This window comes from Rhinolophus sinicus, chromosome 14 (assembly GCF_057876585.1).
Source record: "Rhinolophus sinicus isolate RSI-liver-muscle chromosome 14, RSI-T2T, whole genome shotgun sequence".
NCBI lineage: Eukaryota > Metazoa > Chordata > Mammalia > Chiroptera > Rhinolophidae > Rhinolophus > Rhinolophus sinicus.
In genome coordinates, this window is record NC_142514.1 from 108,897,490 (window position 1) to 108,915,954 (window position 18,465).

At 41.8% G+C, this 18,465-nt stretch overlaps 1 protein-coding gene across 1 annotated transcript; it reads right to left on the minus strand.

Annotated features, from left to right (window-relative positions):
* Positions 1 to 362: 362 nt before the first annotated feature.
* On the minus strand, positions 363 to 3,880 carry LOC148755793 (uncharacterized). The gene is made up of 8 exons (XM_088791465.1): positions 3,525 to 3,880; positions 3,066 to 3,283; positions 2,247 to 2,408; positions 1,867 to 2,049; positions 1,299 to 1,404; positions 930 to 1,025; positions 648 to 819; positions 363 to 537 (listed from the first exon to the last, which is right to left on the minus strand). The coding sequence occupies exons 1-8, from the start codon at positions 3,718 to 3,720 to the stop codon at positions 363 to 365; spliced, it is 1,308 nt and encodes a 435-aa protein (XP_088647591.1). The 5' UTR covers positions 3,721 to 3,880.
* Positions 3,881 to 18,465: the final 14,585 nt, after the last annotated feature.

Here is an 18,465-nt window from a genome sequence, read left to right on the forward strand (position 1 = left end):
GAGCATCATGTGCAAGTCACATGGCTAAAAGCCTGTGTAGAGGGGCTTGGGATATGTGCACTCAGGATGAAAGAGGGTGGGGATGGGGAAAGTGACGAGGGGAAAGTGTGAGAGACAAACACATGTTCTGATGTCTTTACATACACGTTGAATTTTCATCCTCACAGTCTTCCCCTCCTCACACATCACAGGCTCGGCGTTACAGAGCAACTTCTGGGCATCCCCACAATTATCTGTTAGACTGAAATCTGGGGTGGGGGTGGGGCATCCAGGGCACTCCAGATCTCTCTGGGATGGTTATGAGGTGGTATTTTTTAAAGAGAGGGGCGATACAGGGATAATGTCTTAAATGAAGCAAACCATCATAGACAAACCATCTTCCGATGCTGGTTGCTACTCAGACGGAAGACATAGACCCCAGGCTGCTGGAACTGATGCAGAAAGAGGAAGGGGCTTTGATCATGGAGGGGGGATTCCTCAGCCAGGGCCCGGAAGCGTCCCCAGTCAAACTCCCCCAGTGTGTTATAGAAGTGGCCCCTGGGGATAGAGAAAAGAGGGGGTGTACTTTCTTTTAGAGGTGGCTGTAGGCACAGGAGCATTTCCCCTCCAGAGCCTCGGTGGTAGGGCCATGTTCTCTGGACACTCACAGGTCATACTCAGGGTAATGCTCACGGGTCACCAGGAAGGCCAGTGTATCGTTGATTTGGAGGCAGACTGTGGGGTTTCGGATGCCTGGCTCTGGGGGTGACAGATCCCCAAGGTGTGTGGAGTTGAGGCTCAGTGACCAAGGAGAAGACAGGTGTCCTTCCCTTAACTTTCCTGGTCAAGATTGAGAACATGAGGGAGAGCAGCCACTCTTCAGATGGATTCATGCTGGGACTGGGAAGGGTAGAGGAGGTGTCAGCGGGGGGTGGGGGTGGGGTGCTCACCTGCATCCTGGCCTGGGAGCCTGGGCTCTCTGAGGGGCAGGCTGAGGGCAAGCAGCAGTTCACGACCTGGTCTGGTCAAGCCCAGAAAGCCAGTCTCTAGAACAAGACAGGGCTCTCCTGAACCTACAGGGCCCATGGAGAGAGTTTTCCTGGTACATGGACATAACTGCCGTTTTCCATCCCTGATTTGCATATGGAAGGATTCAACTTTCTGAAAAACTGAGGGGTCAGAATCCACATGTACTTCTTGGGGAGCCCTCAGCTTCTACTTGCAGGGGCAACGTTTACACCGGGCATGGACAAGTCTTGCCCACATGTGGTCCTGTGCCGTGGGCCTCCCTGGGCCCACCCTCTGTCCAGCTCTCTTACCGTCCATCCAGACCACATACAAAGGGACAGGCTTCTGCCTTTGGTCTAAGTTGCAGGGATGGCCCACAGAGCGTGGTGAGGAAGGCCTGTCCAGAAGGTAAAATTCCTGGGAACGGGGAGGTCCAGTGTTAGTTCTTCCCTTAAGACACTTTAACACACTGGCTGGCAGGGAGGTGAGGAGAGCACAGGGCTTCCTCGAGCCCTGTCTGAGTGTCCTATTGGAGGGAGGTGGTGGTGGGAAGAGGTTGAAGAGCTCCGTGGGGCAGAGGCAACCTGGAGTGATGACTCTGGGTATGTCTCTTGCTTACGTGGGAATATTTCCATAACAGTTCCCCTTCTTTAATGGACACAATGAGTTATTCAAGGAGTTTGATAGGATGAAATTAAATTAGCAATGGGCTATTTTTACGGTACCAGAGATTGTGCCAGTGACATGGGTTAGTGAGCAGGGCCTGAACCCGGTGCCCACGTGTGTCACATACACTCCCCCTTAGGAGGCAGAGGCCACAGGTCTCTGCTTTCAGCAATGGCCCAGCTCAGCATGGGGTTGGACCTTAGGACATTTTACCTGGCTCCCGGTGTCTTCAGCAATGGAAATCTGTGGGATGCCCTCAGAGCAGCTGAGCTGCAGGATATGTCTCTGTCTCTCTGCGCACGGGGGGCCACACATTCCACTTGAGTATTGTCCCCAGCACTGACAGAGCCCCAGGCCTGGGTCATAGCCACGGGCATCTCCTGGTGTGGCACATACCTGTACAAAGACTAACTTTTGGGGACTCCTCCCTGGGCGAGGCTCCCACCAGTTCTTTCCAGCTTCAGAGTGTAGCTGTTTCCATGTTTCCAGAGAAATGCTAGTGGAATGAGCCCAGAGGCTACGAGGTTGGGCATGTGAACGGTTGGGCAGACGGCCAGGAATGCAAGGGGTGCAATATATCAGCAGCCTCCTACCTCGTTGGCACAGTGGTCATTCCATTGGTCCTTGGTCAAACATAACCCCTCCTGGTTCCAGGTGGCCCCATCCTTGCAGCTTTGGTGTTCCCGCTGGACACAGCCCCTTGTCTCCCCAACATCTTGGTAGCCGGGGAGGCAGGGGCATAGCCCGTCACTAGGCTAGGGGTTGGGGAGGGAGGGAATACAGTTTCAGGCTGGCTGGTTAATATGTGGTTGTAGTGAACCACACACAATCCCTTGGCTGTGACTCTGCCTGCCATGGGCCAGAAAATAAGGGTGGGATTGGGGAAGTGAGGGCTCAAGCTCCTGGACCAGGCTGGACAGGAGTCAGATACGAGGGGAAGGTTCCTAGCACATGCTGGTTAGGATCCATTTTGGTCAAAAAGACTTGGGAATTTTAGGAAAGGAGGAATTCACAGGCGTATTTATTGGCTTATGGGAAAAGTCCAAGTTGGAAGGGGTTGGGCAGCGTGTGTTTTGAGAGTGGTCATGGTGGAGAATAATAAAGTCTGCCCTTTCCTCCTAGTAGGTTTGCCAGATTTAGTAAGTAAAAATAGAGGATACCCAGTTAAATTGAATTTCAGATAAATAATTTCTTTGTATAAGTACGTCCCATTCAATATTTGAGACATACTTATGCTGAAAACTCATCCATAATTTATCTGAAATTCAGGTTTAACTGGGCAACCTTACCCCCATGTCACTTGGAAACCTGAGCTAACCCCGGTCGGGTTACACCTGAGCTGAGTTTGACTAGAGACCATAACAGTCCTGGAAATGCCCCCTGTCCTTGGGTCCCACCGTCAGAGAACATACCTGGAAGACTTGGCCGGGCCCAGGGCAAATGCACGTGTCCTTGCCCTCTTCCGGCTGTGTGGCCACCGAGCCACAGGGATAACAGGCATCCTGGCCAGGCCAGGGGTTGAAGAATCCCCGAGGGCAGAGCTGGCAGGAGGGGGTGTTGTGAGGACTCACTCTGGAGAGGAAAGTTCCAGGGGGACAGGGAGCAGGTGGTAGACCAGGACAGAGTTTACCTGTGGAGTTACAAGTGCACAGTAATTAGGGCTAAGACTAAGCTCCCGGAAGCTGTGAGAACCCAGGTGGTTTCCCCAGGGGCCCTAGGTGGATCCCTGACTGTTCTCTTTCCTGATACAGGGCCTTCTGACCAGCCTGGGTATCTCCTAAAGCCAGCATCTCCCCTCAAAGATGTTTTTCTTTCCCCACTAGTCAACTTATCCCCAACTCCTTTGGAGCAAATTCAGTCCCAACCCCTACCCTGTGGACACCCTGTTTGCTCCAGCTCTTCTTCTGTACAGGGTGTCTTGTCCCCGCAGTCCCGAGGAGTCTTCCTGTTCAGGCACGTGGTGCTCTGGAAGGCAAAACAGAGGAGAGCTACACAGCCCCATGTCCCGAAGGGGAAAATCCTCACCTTCTGAGCAGGGTTGAGAGTGGCAGGGAGAGAGGCAGACATGGAGGTGGGGGGAGGACAGTGTCCCAGAAAGACCTCTGGGGATGCAGATGGAGAGAGAGGAGCAGAAGGCAAAGACACAGCAACAGAGCAACACCAGGAGAGGATGAGATCAGGATGGGAGCAGCACAGAGAGAGCTGCGCCCAGGGATCTGTATGTAGACAGAAATGCCTGGAAAGGCCAGCCTCTGCCACTCACAGGAGCTTCAGGAAGCACTCACTGAATATTTTATGAAGATGAAATCTGAGATATGGATCTTCTGGGCAGCTTTGGCCCACACAACTTAAAAACTGTCACCTTCTTTTTCCTCTCTTCATATACCATTTTACTTGCTAGAGCAGCCGGGGTGTGTGTGTGTGTGTGTGTGTGTGTGTGTGTGTGTGTAACTGGGCTCTGTGGGGGTAAGGGACATACCAACTCCCTCCTTTTGCAAGGCAAAGTCAGTCAACCTCATTTAAGCATGGTGTGTGCAAAATCCTGCAGGAAAGTTGCAAAGGGAATGAAACATATTTTACCTTTGGTGCACGTTCAGCCCAGAGAGCCACACGATGTCAACATTAGAAAGGACCTTAGAGATCATTTTAGTTCTGTCCTCCCAATTTATAGATGAGAAGACTGAGGCCAGAAAAATGGAAAGTTTTAACAAATTCACACAACCAGTCAAGCGCTCTTAAAGTATATGCACACATGAAATACCTGGAAATGTAAACCAGCCAGTGAGCCCTTGGATTACGCCCGTGATGCAATGGATAAAGCATGCAGCAGGTTGTGGAGAGAAAGGATGAAGTCCCGGCCTTGTTGTTGATTATCTTTGGAAACTGGATAATCAGTTGACTTATCACTTGTAAAAATGTGATAATAAATAATTCTACTTGGTTTTCTTCATAACAGTTGTGGAAATCAATCAAGTAACAGGTCTGACAGTGCTTGGGAAGCCATGAAGTGTTAACAGAAGTGCTAATGGATGAGGTGTGGCTGTGAAGGAAAGTGTGGCTATTCAGGAAAGGAAGTGAGGCTCTGGGACTTTCATGGCCACCCAGTTTGTAAGCACAACTTACAAATGGTAAATGAGACCTCTGACTCCAGTTTGAATAGCACTGGGTGAGGAGAGCCTTAAGGGAACTTGTTGTATGATGTTGTACTCAGATCTTGGTTTAAAACATGATAAATGGTGTATCTGATTGGATCTGTCCCACTTAATTAGCCAAATTTTCCTCTGAATGACTTATGATTTGGTTGCTTCTAAAAAGAGATCCACCAGTTAAGGATAAGGTGTCCCTCTACTTGAGGACACTTCATTCATTCATTCATTCATTCATTCATTCATTCATTCATTCATTCAACAAAGATTTATTGTGTGGTTACTTATGTACCAGGCTCTCTTCTAGGACTGGTGATTCCTATAAGAATGTGCCACAAGCACTACAAGATTGTTGGGTGCTGTTTGTGGAGCTGAAGCCAGAAGGAGGATTGCTGGGGTGCAGAAGTATATTTGAGGGGGAAGAAATTAAGATCCCTGGGAACCCATATTCTGAAAGAACACCACTTACAGCAGTCCTGTCCAATGGAAATATAATGTGAGTCACACACACAATTAAAATTTTCTACCGTGTTTCCCCCAAAATAAGACTGGGTCTTATATTAATTTTTGCTCCGAAAGATGCATTAGGGCTTATGTTCAGGGTACATCATCCTGAAAAATCATGCTAGGGCTTATTTTCCGGTTAGGTCTTATTTTTGGGGAAACACGGTAGTAGCTATATTATGAAAATAAAAAGAAACGGGTGAAATTAATTTTTTTTCATTTTTTAAAAATTTATTGGGGTGACAATTGTTAGTAAAATTACATAGATTTCAGGTGTATAATTCTGTATTACATCATCTATAAATCCCATTGTGTGTTCAACACCCAGAGTCAGTTCTCCTTCCATCACCATATATTTGATCCCCCTTACCCTCATCTCCCACCCCCCACCCCTCTTACCCTCTGGTAACCACTAAACTATTGTCTGTGTCTATGAGTTTTTGTTTCTCATTTGTTTGTCTTGTTCTTTTGTTGTTTTTGGTTCATATACCACATATCAGTGAAATCATATGGTTCTCTGCTTTTTCTGTCTGACTTATTTCGCTTAGCATTATACTCTCAAGATCCATCCATGTTGTCACAAATGTTCCTATATCATCTTTTCTTACCGCCGAATAGTATTCCATTGTGTATATATACCACAACTTCTTTATCCATTCATCTATCGAAGGACATTTTCGTTGTTTCCATGTCTTGGCCACCGTAAACAAAGCTGCAATGAACATTGGAGCACAGGAAACATTTATGTATAAATGTTTTCAGATTTTTTGGGTAGATACCCAGAAGAGGGATTGCTGGGTCATATGGTAATTGTATTCGTAATTTTTTGAGGAACCTCCACACTGCCTTCCATAACGGCTGCACCAGTCTGCATTCCCACCAACAGTGTATGAGGGTTCCTTTTTCTCCACAGCCTCTCCAACACTTGTTACTATTTGTCTTGTTGATGATAGCCATTCGGACTGGGGTGAAGTGATATCTCATTGTGGTTTTGATTTGCATTTCTCTGATGATTAGTGATGTTGAGCATTTTTTCATATGTCTACTTGCCATTTGTATGTCTTCTTTGGAGAAATGTCTCTTCAGGTCGTCTGCCCATTTTTCAATTGGGTTGTTTGTTTTTTTGTTGTTGAGTTTCATGAGTTCCTTGTATATTTTGGATATTAACCCCTTATTGGAGACACTGTTTGCAAAAATCTTCTCCCATTCAGTTGGTTGCCTCTTTATTATGTCAATGGTTTCTTTTGCTGTGCAGAAGCTTTTAAGTTTCATATAGTCCCATTCATTTATTTTAGCTTTTACTTCCATTGCCTTTGGAGTCAAATGCATAAAATGCTCTTTGAACCCAAGGTCCATAAGTTTAGTACCTATGTTTTCTCCTATGCAGTTTATTGTGTCAGGTCTTATGCTTAAGTCTTTGATCCATTTTGAATTAATTTTGGTACATGGTGACAGATAGCAGTCCAGTTTCATTCTTTTGCACATAGCTATCCAATTCTCCCAGCACCATTTATTGAAGAGGCTGTCTTTGCTCCATTGTATGTTTTTAGCTTCCTTGTCAAAAATTATCTGTCCATATTTATGTGGTTTTATTTCTGGGTTCTCAATTCTATTCCATTGGTCTATGTGTCTGTTTTTCTGCCAATACCATGCTGTTTTGACTGTAGTACAAGCTAAAGTCAGGGAGTGTGATACCTCCAGTAGTGTTCTTTTTTCTTAAGATTGCTTTGGCTATTTGGGGTCTTTTGTGGTTCCAAACAAATCTGATGATTTTTTGTTCTATTTCTTTAAAAAATGCCATTGGGATTTTGATGGGGATTGCATTAAATCTGTATATTGCTTTGGGTAATATGGCCATTTTAACTATGTTGATTCTTCCAATCCATGAGCATGGAATGTCTTTCCATTTATTTGTGTCTTCTTCAATTTTTTTCAAAAATGTCTTATAGTTTTCAGTGTATAGGTCCTTCACATCCTTGGTTAAGTTTATTCCTAGGTATTTTATTCTTTTTGCTGCAATTGCAAAAGGAATTGTTTTTTGTATTTATTTTTCTGAGATTTCATTGTTAGTATATAGGAATACAATGGACTTTTGTATGTTGATTTTGTAGCCAGCAACTTTACTATATTCATTGATTGTTTCTAATAGCTTTTTGGTGGAGTCTTTAGAGTTTTCTATATATAACATCATGTAATCTGCAAAGAGTGACAATTTAACGTCTTCATTCCCAATTTGGATGCCGTTTATTTCTTTCTCTTGCCTGATTGCTCTGGAGAGGACTTCCAACACTATGTTGAAAAGCAGAGGTGACAGGGGACAGCCCTGTCGTGTTCCTGAACATAGAGCAAATGGCTTCAGTTTTTCACCATTAATTACGAGATTAGCTGAAGGCTTGTCATATATGGCCATTATTATGTTAAGGTATTTTCCTTCTATACCTATTTTATTAAGTGTTTTAATCATAAATCGATGTTGTATCTTGTCAAATGCTTTTTCTGCATCAATTGATATAATCATATGATTTTTGTCCTTTATTTTGTTTATGTGATGCATCACATTGATGGATTTGCGGATGTTGAACTATCCTTGTGCCCCGGGGATGAACCCCACTTGGTGGTGATGAATAATCTTTTTAATACATTGTTGTATTCGATTTGCTAGAATTTTGTTTAGGATTTTCGCATCTGTATTCATCAGAGATATTGGTCTGTAGTTTTCTTTTTTTGTGTTGTCCTTACCAGGTTTTGGTATTAGGGTAATGTTGGCCTCACAAAATGAGTTAGGGAGTACTGTCTCTTCTTCAATTTTTTGGAAGAGTTTGAGCAGGATTGGTATTAGATCCTCTTTGAAGGTTTGGTAGAATTCACTAGTGAAGCCATCTGGTCCCCGACTTTTGCTTTTGGGAAGGTTTTGGATGACTGATTCAATTTCATTACTGGTGATCGTTCTGTTTAGATTTTCCAGTTCTTCATGGTTCAGCCTTGGAAGGCTATACGTATCTAAGAACTTGTCCATTTCTTCTAGGTTATTAAATTTGGTGGCATATAGTCCTTCATAGTATTCTTGGATGATCCTTTGTATTTTTGTGGTGTCCGTGATAACTTCCCCTTTTTCATTTCTGATTTTGTTAATTAGTGTCTTCTCTCTTTTTATCTTAGTGAGTCTAACCAAGGGTTTGTCAATTTTGTTAATCTTTTCAAAGAACCAGCTCTTTGTCACATTAATTTTTTCTATTGTCTTTTTGTTCTCTATTTCATTTAGTTCTGCTCTGATTTTTGTTATTTCGTTTCTTCTGCTGACCTTGGGTTTCACTTGTTCTTCTTTTTCTAGTTCTTTAAGGTGTAACAAGAGGTTATTTATTTGGGATTTTTCTTCTTTATTGAGATAGGCATGTAATGATATAAATTTCCCTCTTAAAACTGCTTTCGCTGCATCCCAAAAATTTTGGTAGGATGTATTTTCATTGTCATTTGTTTCTATGTATCTTTTGATCTCTCCTCTAATTTCTTCTTTGACCCAGTCGTTCTTTACAAGTATGTTGTTTAATCTCCATGTATTTGTGTTTTTTCCTGCTTTCTTTTTGCAGTTAATATCCAATTTGAAAGCCTTCCATCACCATATATTCGATCCCCCTTACCCTCATCTCCCACCCCCCACCCCCCGCCCCCCTTACCCTCTGGCAACCACTAAACTATTGTCTGTGTCTATGAGTTTCTGTTTCTCATTTGTTTGTCTTGTTCTTTTGTTGTTTTTGTTTTATATACCACATATCAGTGAAATCACATGGTTCTCTGCTTTTTCTGTCTGACTTGTTTCGCTCAGCATTACTCTCTCAAGATCCATCCACGTTGTCACAAATGTTCCTATATCATCTTTTCTGAGAACTGACTCTGGGTGATGAACACACAATGGGATTTATAGATGATGTAATACAGAATTGTACACCTGAAATCTATGTAATTTTACTAACAATTGTCACCCCAATAAATTTAATTTAAAAAAAAAAAAGAAAAGAAAGCCTTGTGATCAGAGAATATGCTTGGTATGATTTCAATCTTCTTAAATTTGCTGAGGCTGATTTTATGTCCCATTAGATGGTCTATCCTTGAGAATGTTCCATGTACACTAGAAAAGAATGTATAGTCTGATGTTTTAGGATGAAGTGCTCTATATATGTCAATTATGTCCATTTCATCTAATGTGTCATTTAGGGCTGCTATTTCGTTATTTATTTTCTGTTTGGATGATCTATCCATAGCTGTCAATGATGTATTTATGTCTCCTAGTATAATTGTTTTTTGGTCAATGTATCCCTTTAGTTCTGTTAGTAGTTGCTTGGTATATTTTGGTGCTCCCTGATTGGGGGCATAAATATTGATGACTGTTATGTCTTCTTGTTGTATAGTCCCCTTTACCATTATGAAATGTCCATCTTTGTCTCTTGTTATCTTTTTCACCTTGAAGTCTGTTTCATCTGATATCATTATGGCTACACCTGATTTTCTCTGGGTACCATTTGCTTGGAGTGTCAATTTCCACCCTTTCACTTTGAGTCTATGCTTGTCCTTGTAGCTGAGATGTGTCTCTTGGAGACAGCATATGGTTGGGTTTAGTTTTTTGATCCAATCTGCTACTCTGTGCCTTTTTGTTGGTGAATTCAGTCAATTTACATTTAGGGTGATTATTGGTATGTGAGAATTTCCTGTCATTCTATCTTTAGTTTTCTGGTAAGGCTGTGTCTCCATTGTTTCTTTGCCTTTTGGTTGTTGTCTATTATTTCTGTGTGGTGGTATTCTATGATGTTTCCCTCTGTTTCTTTTATTACAATATACATCTGAGTTCTGGATTTTTTTTTGAGTGGTTACCCTTAAGTTTATGTAAAAGAAAGTTTGATATTTAGAGTATTCCATTTTCTTCAGCACGCTTACTTTCTCCATTCCCATATTCCGGTTCAGGCCTTTACTCTCCCCCTTTTTATGTTTTGGTTGCCACAAATTGTCCCTGTTGATGGTGGTCGAATAGCCTCCTTTAGTATTTCTTGTAGTGCAGGTCGTGTATTAGAAAATTTCCTCAGCTTCTGTAGGTCTGGAAAGTTCTTTATTCCTCTCTCATATCTAAAGGATATCTTTGCTGGATATATTATTCTTGGCTCATAATTTCTCTCTTTCAGTAGTTTGAATATTTGGTTCCACTCCCTCCTGGCTTGTAGAGTTTCTGCTGAAAAATCTGATGATAATCTAATGGGCTTTCCTTTGTAGGTTACCATCCTCTTTTCCCTGACTGCCTTGAGGATTCTTTCTTTGTCGTTGATTTTAGACAGCTTCAATAAAATGTGCCTTGGAGAACACCTGTTGGGATTGAGATAATTAGGTGTTCTATTTGCTTCTTGGATTTGAGGGTCCAGTTCTGTCCACAAGTTTGGGAAGTTCTCATCGACAATTTGTTTGAATATATTCTCTGTTCCCTTCTCTGTTTCTTCTCCTTCTGGTATGCCCATTATTCTTATATTGCTCTTTCTGATGGAGTCAGAAAGTTCTTGTAGAGTTCTTTCATTTCTTTTAAGTCTCAAGTCTCTTTCTTCTTCCATCCGTGTCATTTCCAGGTTTCTATCTTTGATGTCACTGATTCTTTCCTCCATCTGGTCAACTCTACTACCTAAGCTGGTTGTTTCATTCTTAATTTCTTCTACTGAGTTCTTAATCTTCAGAACTTCTATTTGGTTCTTTTTTAAAATTTCTATCTCTTTCGTAAAATGCTCATGTTGTTCTTTGATTGTGTTTCTGAGTTCATTAAACTGCCTTTCTGTGTTTTCTTGCATCTTGTTGAGTTTTTTCAGCACTGCAATCTTGAATTCTCTGTCATTTAAGTTACATATTTCCATATCTTTAAGTTCCTTTTCTGGAAACTTTTCACATTCTTTCTGAGCTGTGTTGTTGCCTTGGTTATTCATGGCAATTACTGATTTATTATTTCTCTTCCTAGACATCTATAGGAGTGGATTCTGCAACAGGTTGATAGAAGAGGTCTTTCTTTTGTTTTCCAGTACTTGTCGGTAGAATGTTTTATTTTCTTTCCTACTGCAGCCTTTTTTTCTCTCACACTGTAGTCCTGTGTTTTCTTTGCACTATTCCAGCTTCTCACACAATGGGGGGATTCCCTGGGAGACGGGCTTCTCCTCTGTTAATAGTTCGCCTGGGTCATGGGGCGCAGTGTCCCTGTGAGTATGCGGAGAGCTTTTGAAGTTGCAAAGCTCTTCCCGCACCAGATTCAGAGCCGTATGTTTCAGCAGTTCTGTTTACACCTGCAGGGATCCACCCAGTTAGATTGGGCCAGGGGCGGGGGTGAGTTGTGAGAGATGGCTGGAGAAATGGCGGAGACCATCACCACAGCCGGTCCTGCTTCCCCAGCTCCCTCCCCTTTGCCAGAACTAGTTGGGCTGCGAATCTGTGTCTGCGGTCCACAGTTCTCAGAACAGCAAATATTCTGTTCTTTTGATCTGACACTGCTACTGTTCCGCTTCTAGCACCGGGCAGGTGGGGGCGGGGCGAGCTCTGGGCGGGTAGGGAGGGGGCAGCTAGTCTCAGAGCCTAAGGCTTCTGTTCTCTGCTCGGCAGTGAGGGCTTAAACCACTGTTTTCAGCCTTCTTCCCTCAGTCCTTTCTCCGAGGTCTCTGCTGTGAGCGTTGGGTTGAGCCATGTTATATGCTGTCCCCTCAGCCCTGTGGGCCATAAGCAGAGCCCTAGCAGTCCGAGTTCTTCCCTCTCCCGCAACTGCGGTAGTTCCGGGAAGCAGCGAGCTCGGAGCACTGAGCTAGGTCTGCGTCCTGCACCTGCGCGGCTCCGTCCCCGCACTTCTCCCTTCCGTCCTCCCCAGCTCGCGCGATTCTCCCACCTGTAGGTGATTTCGGTAGTGGGCCTCTTCGTGTTGCCTGTCTGCTGTGCAGGGAGTCCTTTGTGGAGTTATTGTTGTTCGATTAATTGTAAATTCCAGGGGAGCTTTACAGAGGCTCACCTCACGCAGCCATTTTGATGGCGTCAATTGAAATTGATTTTAATAAGATGTTCTTTTAACCCAATGTATCTAAAATATTACTTAACATGTAATCAACATAAACACAAATAATGTGCCATTTTACATTTTTTTTCATACTGAGTCTTTGAAATCCATTTTATACTTACAACACATCTCAGTTCAGATTAGCCGCATTTCAAGTGTCCAGTAGCCCTAAGTGGCTAGTGATTACCATATTGGACAGCACAGAGTGTCATCTTCCAGCAAAACCACTTCTCTGCAGGCTTTTGTAGGCCTGTGAGCCGCTGCCCACCCCCACCTTTGCCCTATCTCTGTCCTCTGCTTTGTCCTTGAGTGGCTCAGTTGTCCTGCCATTGTATTTCCAGAAGGTGGCACTGTGAGATTGCAGGAAATGGCGGTAGTGGTTGGTGGTGGTGGTGTTGCTCTAATGGAGGGAGAAGAAGAAATGCAGTTACAAGGGAGAATGTATGTGTGTGTAAATTAGTATCATTACCTTAATTATTTTGGTGGAAATTGAGATTAACATCTATGTAATGTTTTACAACAATTCTAAAACTGTATTGTCCCTACCAATCACCTGGGGATCTTTTATTTTTCAATTTTATTTACTTTTCTTTTTCTTTTTTATTTATATATTTTTTCAAGGTAAAGATGTGTACATTTAAGGTATACAGCATGATGATTTGATATACATATATAGTGAAATGACTATATAATTAACATATTTCCTAATTAACATATTTCCTCATATAGTTATTTTTTGTGTGTGATGAGAACACCAGAAATCTACTATCTTAGCATGTTTCTAGTAGTTGATATAGTATTATTAACTATAGTTACCATGCTGTATATTAGATCTCTAGACTTACTCATTTTACCTAACCGAAACTTTGTGCCCTTTGTCAAACATCTCCATATATATATATATATATATATATATATATATATATATATATATATTAGATTCCACATATAAGTGATATCATAGTGTTTGTCTTTCTCTGTTTTGGTTTGTTTCACTTAGCTTAATGTCTTCCAGCTTCAACTGTGCTGTTGCAAATGTCAGGATTTCCTTCTTTCTCATGGCTGACTAATATTCCATTATATATCCCACAGTTTCTTTATCTATTTATCCATTGATGGACACTTATGCTGTTTCCATAACTTGGCTATTGTGAATAATGCTGCAGTGAACATGGGAGTGTAGATATCTCTTTAACATACTGATTTAATTTCTTTTTGATAAATACCCAGAAGTGGAATCGCTGGATCATATGGTAGTTCTATTTTTAATTTTTTGAGGAAGTTCCATACTGTTTTCCATAATGCCTGTACCAATTTACATTCCCACCAACAGTGCACAAGGATTCCTTTTTTCTGCATCCTTGCCAATACTTGTTATCTTTTGTCTATTTGATGATATCCATTCTAACAGGTGTGAGATGATATCTCATTGTGGTTTTGATTTGCATTTCCCTGATAATTAGTGATGTTGAGCATCTTTTCATATATCTGTTGGCAATTTGTATTTCTTCTTTTGAGAAATGTCTATTCAAGTCCTTTGCCTATTTTTAAATTGGGTTGATTGTTGTCTTGCTATTGATTGTTTGAGTTCCTAAAAGGTAGATTCTGATTCAGTACTAAAGGTAATATAGGGTAGGGACGGAGATTCTACATTTCTAACAAGCTGTCAGATAAGGCCATAGTTACCACATTTTATGCAGAGAAGTTTTATAAGAACTTTGACATACACCATCCTTTCTGATGCAACTATCTTATGCGATAGACATTGTGCTGAACCCCATCTTATCATGTAAGAAATGGAGGCTCAATAAGGTTAGGTCACTTGCTTAAGATCATACTGTTAATAGGAAGTGAGGTCAAGGGAAGAACCCAGGTAATCTGGCTCCCAAGAATGTACTTTCCATATCAATCACGTAAATTTCCCAGGTGGCAGAATGTGGGTTCATCTCATCACCCTTCCTTCCTCTGTGAGAAGACAGGTGAACTTTTTCTTGCTCTGAGATCTTATGGGAAATTCTGTAGCCTTCTGAACTCTATTTATCCTGTGTCTATTGCAATCATGGCCAGAAAATCTCCTCATTCCCCTTTTTGCTGTGTAATCAATCTCAACAGTTATTTCTACCCAGTGAATGGGCCTGTGAGATTGTACTTGGCTGATAAAAGGGTCCTGGGGGCCTAAATAGCATCAGATTACTCCAGTGGGTGGAGAATATTCCAGCTAAAAGAGACCCTAGGGGTTGTGTCCTTCAATCTCCTTATTTTGCATATGAGGAAACTGAGGCCCAGGGAAGGGAAGTGATTTGTCTTGGGTCAACACAAGCCAAGATGGAAAATTTCCATAAGGTGAGGTTGCTGGATCAGATTTCTAGAAATAATAAATTGGAAAAGAGAAAAAAGAAAGTTCAGATTGCTCCTCAGATCAAAGGTTGAATAAAAAAAATTTGATCCTGATTATTCTTTCCTGGGATGCCTGGCCTCAGAGTCTATAGCTATAGGATATATTTTGAGCCTACGAAGTGGCAAAGTGTTGAATGAGCCCCTTTCCTTAGCCCAGACCTGTGGGAATACAAAAAAAAAGAAAAAAAAAAGAAAGCACAAGACACGAATGGACTATATATTCATATATATATATATATATATATATATATATATATATATATATATGTATGTATCCTCATAGACTATATATTCGTATATGACAAATGAGGGCACAATGAAAGAGAGAGAATTGGTGCTAATGACTACACGTGCTGAAAGGGCCAGAAAGAGAATGTTCCCTGGACTTCATTGGCATAATAAGCAATGAGAGTGGGAGAGTAAATGACAAAGGCCTGGTAGAACACCAGCCACTGCCAGGGGATGCTATTTGTTTTCCTTCCTGCCTTAATTCACAAATTGCATTAATTGGTGGAATCAGTGAAGGAAGCTTAGACATTGATGAGAAAACAAGGCTAAGAGAGGTGAAGGGATTTTTTCACAAGGTCACATAACTGGTTGATGGCAGAATGAGGTGCCCAAATTCCCATCAGTGCTTTTTCATGATACCCTGATTGGAACCTTAGGTTTTCCTTCGAGCTCCCAGTCTCTCCTTTTCACCCCAGCACCAATATTTATTGATCTTTATTTTTTTTCCCCTGTTCCTTAAAGCTTATATCAGAGTGTCCTGCTTGACAGGGATGTTTGTGGCTTTCAAAAACAAACTTCCTGATTGAGAGTTTACTTTAATATAGTCCACCCTCGCTCCTCCTCTCCCACAAAGAAATCCCCCACTCGGCTTTAGATGCTGTGCTCTCCTGCCTATCTCCTTTGGCATCGCCTACCTCTCCCTTTCCACTACTTCCTTTTCTTTTGCCTTTTCTCCAGTTTTGAAGAAAATCTGATTCCATTACTTCTTGGCAACACAGCTCTCCTGTTTCCCTTCCCTTCTCTTTCTTTCTTGCCAATCTCTCCCCCGCACCCCTACGTTCCTCAGGTGTAGAGGTTTGAGTTCAGAAAAGTGATGAGTTCCCTTTGAGTTCCTACTCAGCTCATGGCATATTTTCATTGCTGGTCTGGGCAGGAACTCTCTCTTACTGTATCCATTTATTTTTCCCATTTATTCTCCCATCTCCCCACAGGCAATCATTCTAATAAATTTAACACGTGTTTATGAGTGTCCTTGCAAAATGAGTATTGTTTATGCACGTGCACTTTTAAAATGTTAGTAAAGGTTATTGTGAGATCTTATTTTGTTTTTTACTTTTCCCCTCAGCACTGGTTGAAAGACTCACCTGTGTTTCTAAGTGTGTATCTAGTTTGAGTCTTCTAACTGAGGCTTAGTGTTTCATTCATCTTTTTGTTTATCCCCAAAGACCACACTTTCTGAGTCTGTCTACATTTGTTCTTTCCATGTCCTTGCACTGTCTCCCCTAGCTTTCTGCCTTCCATACTCATCATCTCCTAACACTGCCCTCTCCAAGGCCATTGGCAGTACCCCCAGCTGGTTTAGATCTTTCAGTTCTGATTTTAACTGACTCTCCACTCGTTCTGACAGGTTGGGGACTTCTTAAATTCCGTGATTCTGAAGTCCTCTCAGTCTCTTATTTTTTTCTCTCTGTTTTTACAGTTGTATTTAAGTTTTTCCTGGAACATGCTGATTTTTATTTTTGATACACTTTTTTAAAGAACAGTTTTAGATTTACAGAAAAATTGCAAAGATGGTACAGAGAGTTCCCATATAGTATACCTCTCATCCAGTTTCCTATAATTAACATCTTACACTACTATGGTAATTTGTTATAATTAATGAGCCAATACATTATTTTTAAGTAAAGTCCATATTTTGTTCAGATTTTCTTAGCTTTTACCTAATTTCTGTTCCAGGATCCCAGATTACATGTAGTTGTCCTGTCTCTTTGGCTCCACTTTGTTGTGACAGTTCCTTAGACTTCCCTTGTTTTCAATGACCCTGGCAGTTTTGAGGAGTACTGATGAGATGTATTGCAGGATATCCCTCTATTGAGATTTGTCTGATGTTTTTCTAATGACCAGACTGGCATTATGGGTTTTTGGGAAGAAGACCACAGAGATAAGGTGCTGTTTCATCATTTCACATCAAGGGTGCATCCTGTCACTAGGAGGCATCACTGTTGATGTGATCACCTTGATCACCTGGCTGAGGTGTTTGTCAGGTTTTCTCCATTGTAACGTTACTGTTTTATTTTTCTCCGTTTTATACTGCATCCCTTGGAAGGAAGTCACTATATATACCCTACACTTAAGAAGGAGAGAGCTATGCTCCACCTCCCTGAGGGTGGAGTACCTATTAGGTCAGTGAAAAGTAATTGTGGTTTAAAAGGTTAGAAATAATCGCAAAAACTGCAATTACTTTTGCACCAACCTAATACATAAATATATGGAATTCTTTTGCATGAGAGATTGATTTCTTCTCCCCTATTTATTTATTCAGTTATTTATTTATAGAGTATGGACTCATAGCTATTGATTTCTTACTTTGGGTTGTACTTCTTTCTATTTTTCTTTTTTCTTTTTCTTTCTCTCTCAAAATGATCCAGCATTTGGCATTGGGAGCTCTTTCAGTTGGCTCCTGGGTTCTTTGACATAATTTATCATTATGGGTATTTTGTTGTTGTTTAACTTTTGTTTACTTTCCAGCACTAGAAAATGCCCTAGGCCCATCTTGTCTATTTCTTGCCCCAGTCTTTGAATGAGTCATTTCTCCAAGGAGGCCTGATTCCTTTTGTGTTGGAATGGTATTAGAAACCAAGATCTGGATGCTAAGTGTGCTCTGGTCTCTTCTTGTTCAACCCACTTTTCCTTTTCCTTTTGTTAAGTTTCCTGTCCCCTGCCCATTGACCATGGGCGTTTCCCAAGACTTAATCACAAATTCAGGTCAATAGCAAAGACTCCTGACTCTGCACAAGAACTTTGTGAGAGATCAAAAGTGAATAATGCACAGTTCGTGGAGAAAATTTACAGTTGAGTGTGGGAGATAGAAAAAGTCAATCTCTGAAGAATCCCTAAGGAACTAGTGACTAACTCATACGGTGGGATCTGGGAAGTCTCTGAGCTGGGAGTTAAAGGAAGCAGTGTTCTACATTTGCTATGGTCCATTCCCCAGACTCATAAAATCTCCCTTGACTGGGGCCCCAATAAGTGGCCCTTCTCTGGAAGGAGCAGCAATTGCCAATGCTGAGGTTAACCTCCCTGTTCCCTATCAATGCTTCTCCCCTTCCTGGGTAGAAATGAGCAGACCCCCTTTTCTCCCTAACACTCCAGGGCCCTGAAAAAACATGTGGCACAGGGAACTTCAACAGTGTCAGTAACATTTTATTTCTTAAGTGAGGGGTGGGTACACGGATATTAATTTTTGCATTCATCATTCTTTTTTGTATGGCTTAAACATTTCATAATAGAATTTGAAACATATTAAAGAAGAAAATACAAAAGGCCTGTGTGGCCCTGGCCTACATGACCCTGCACCCTCGCGCCTGGAGCAAAATTGGCTTTGCCAGATGCCTGCCACTCCTAGCCTGGAGCCAGGAAAAATGCGGCTAGTTTGGGCCAGGTGGGTCTGCTGGAGCCTGTCTGACCAGCATTGCTTGG

Coding starts and splice junctions, on each gene's coding strand:
- LOC148755793 (XM_088791465.1), bottom strand. CDS start 3,720: ATGTCTGCCTCTCTCCCTGCCACTCTCAACCCTGCTCAGAAGGTGAGG. Junction 2,050..2,246: donor ATGACCACTGTGCCAACGAG/GTAGGAGGCTGC, acceptor GTCTTTGTACAG/GTATGTGCCACACCAGGAGA. Junction 1,026..1,298: donor GTATGTGGTCTGGATGGACG/GTAAGAGAGCTG, acceptor GTCTTGTTCTAG/AGACTGGCTTTCTGGGCTTG.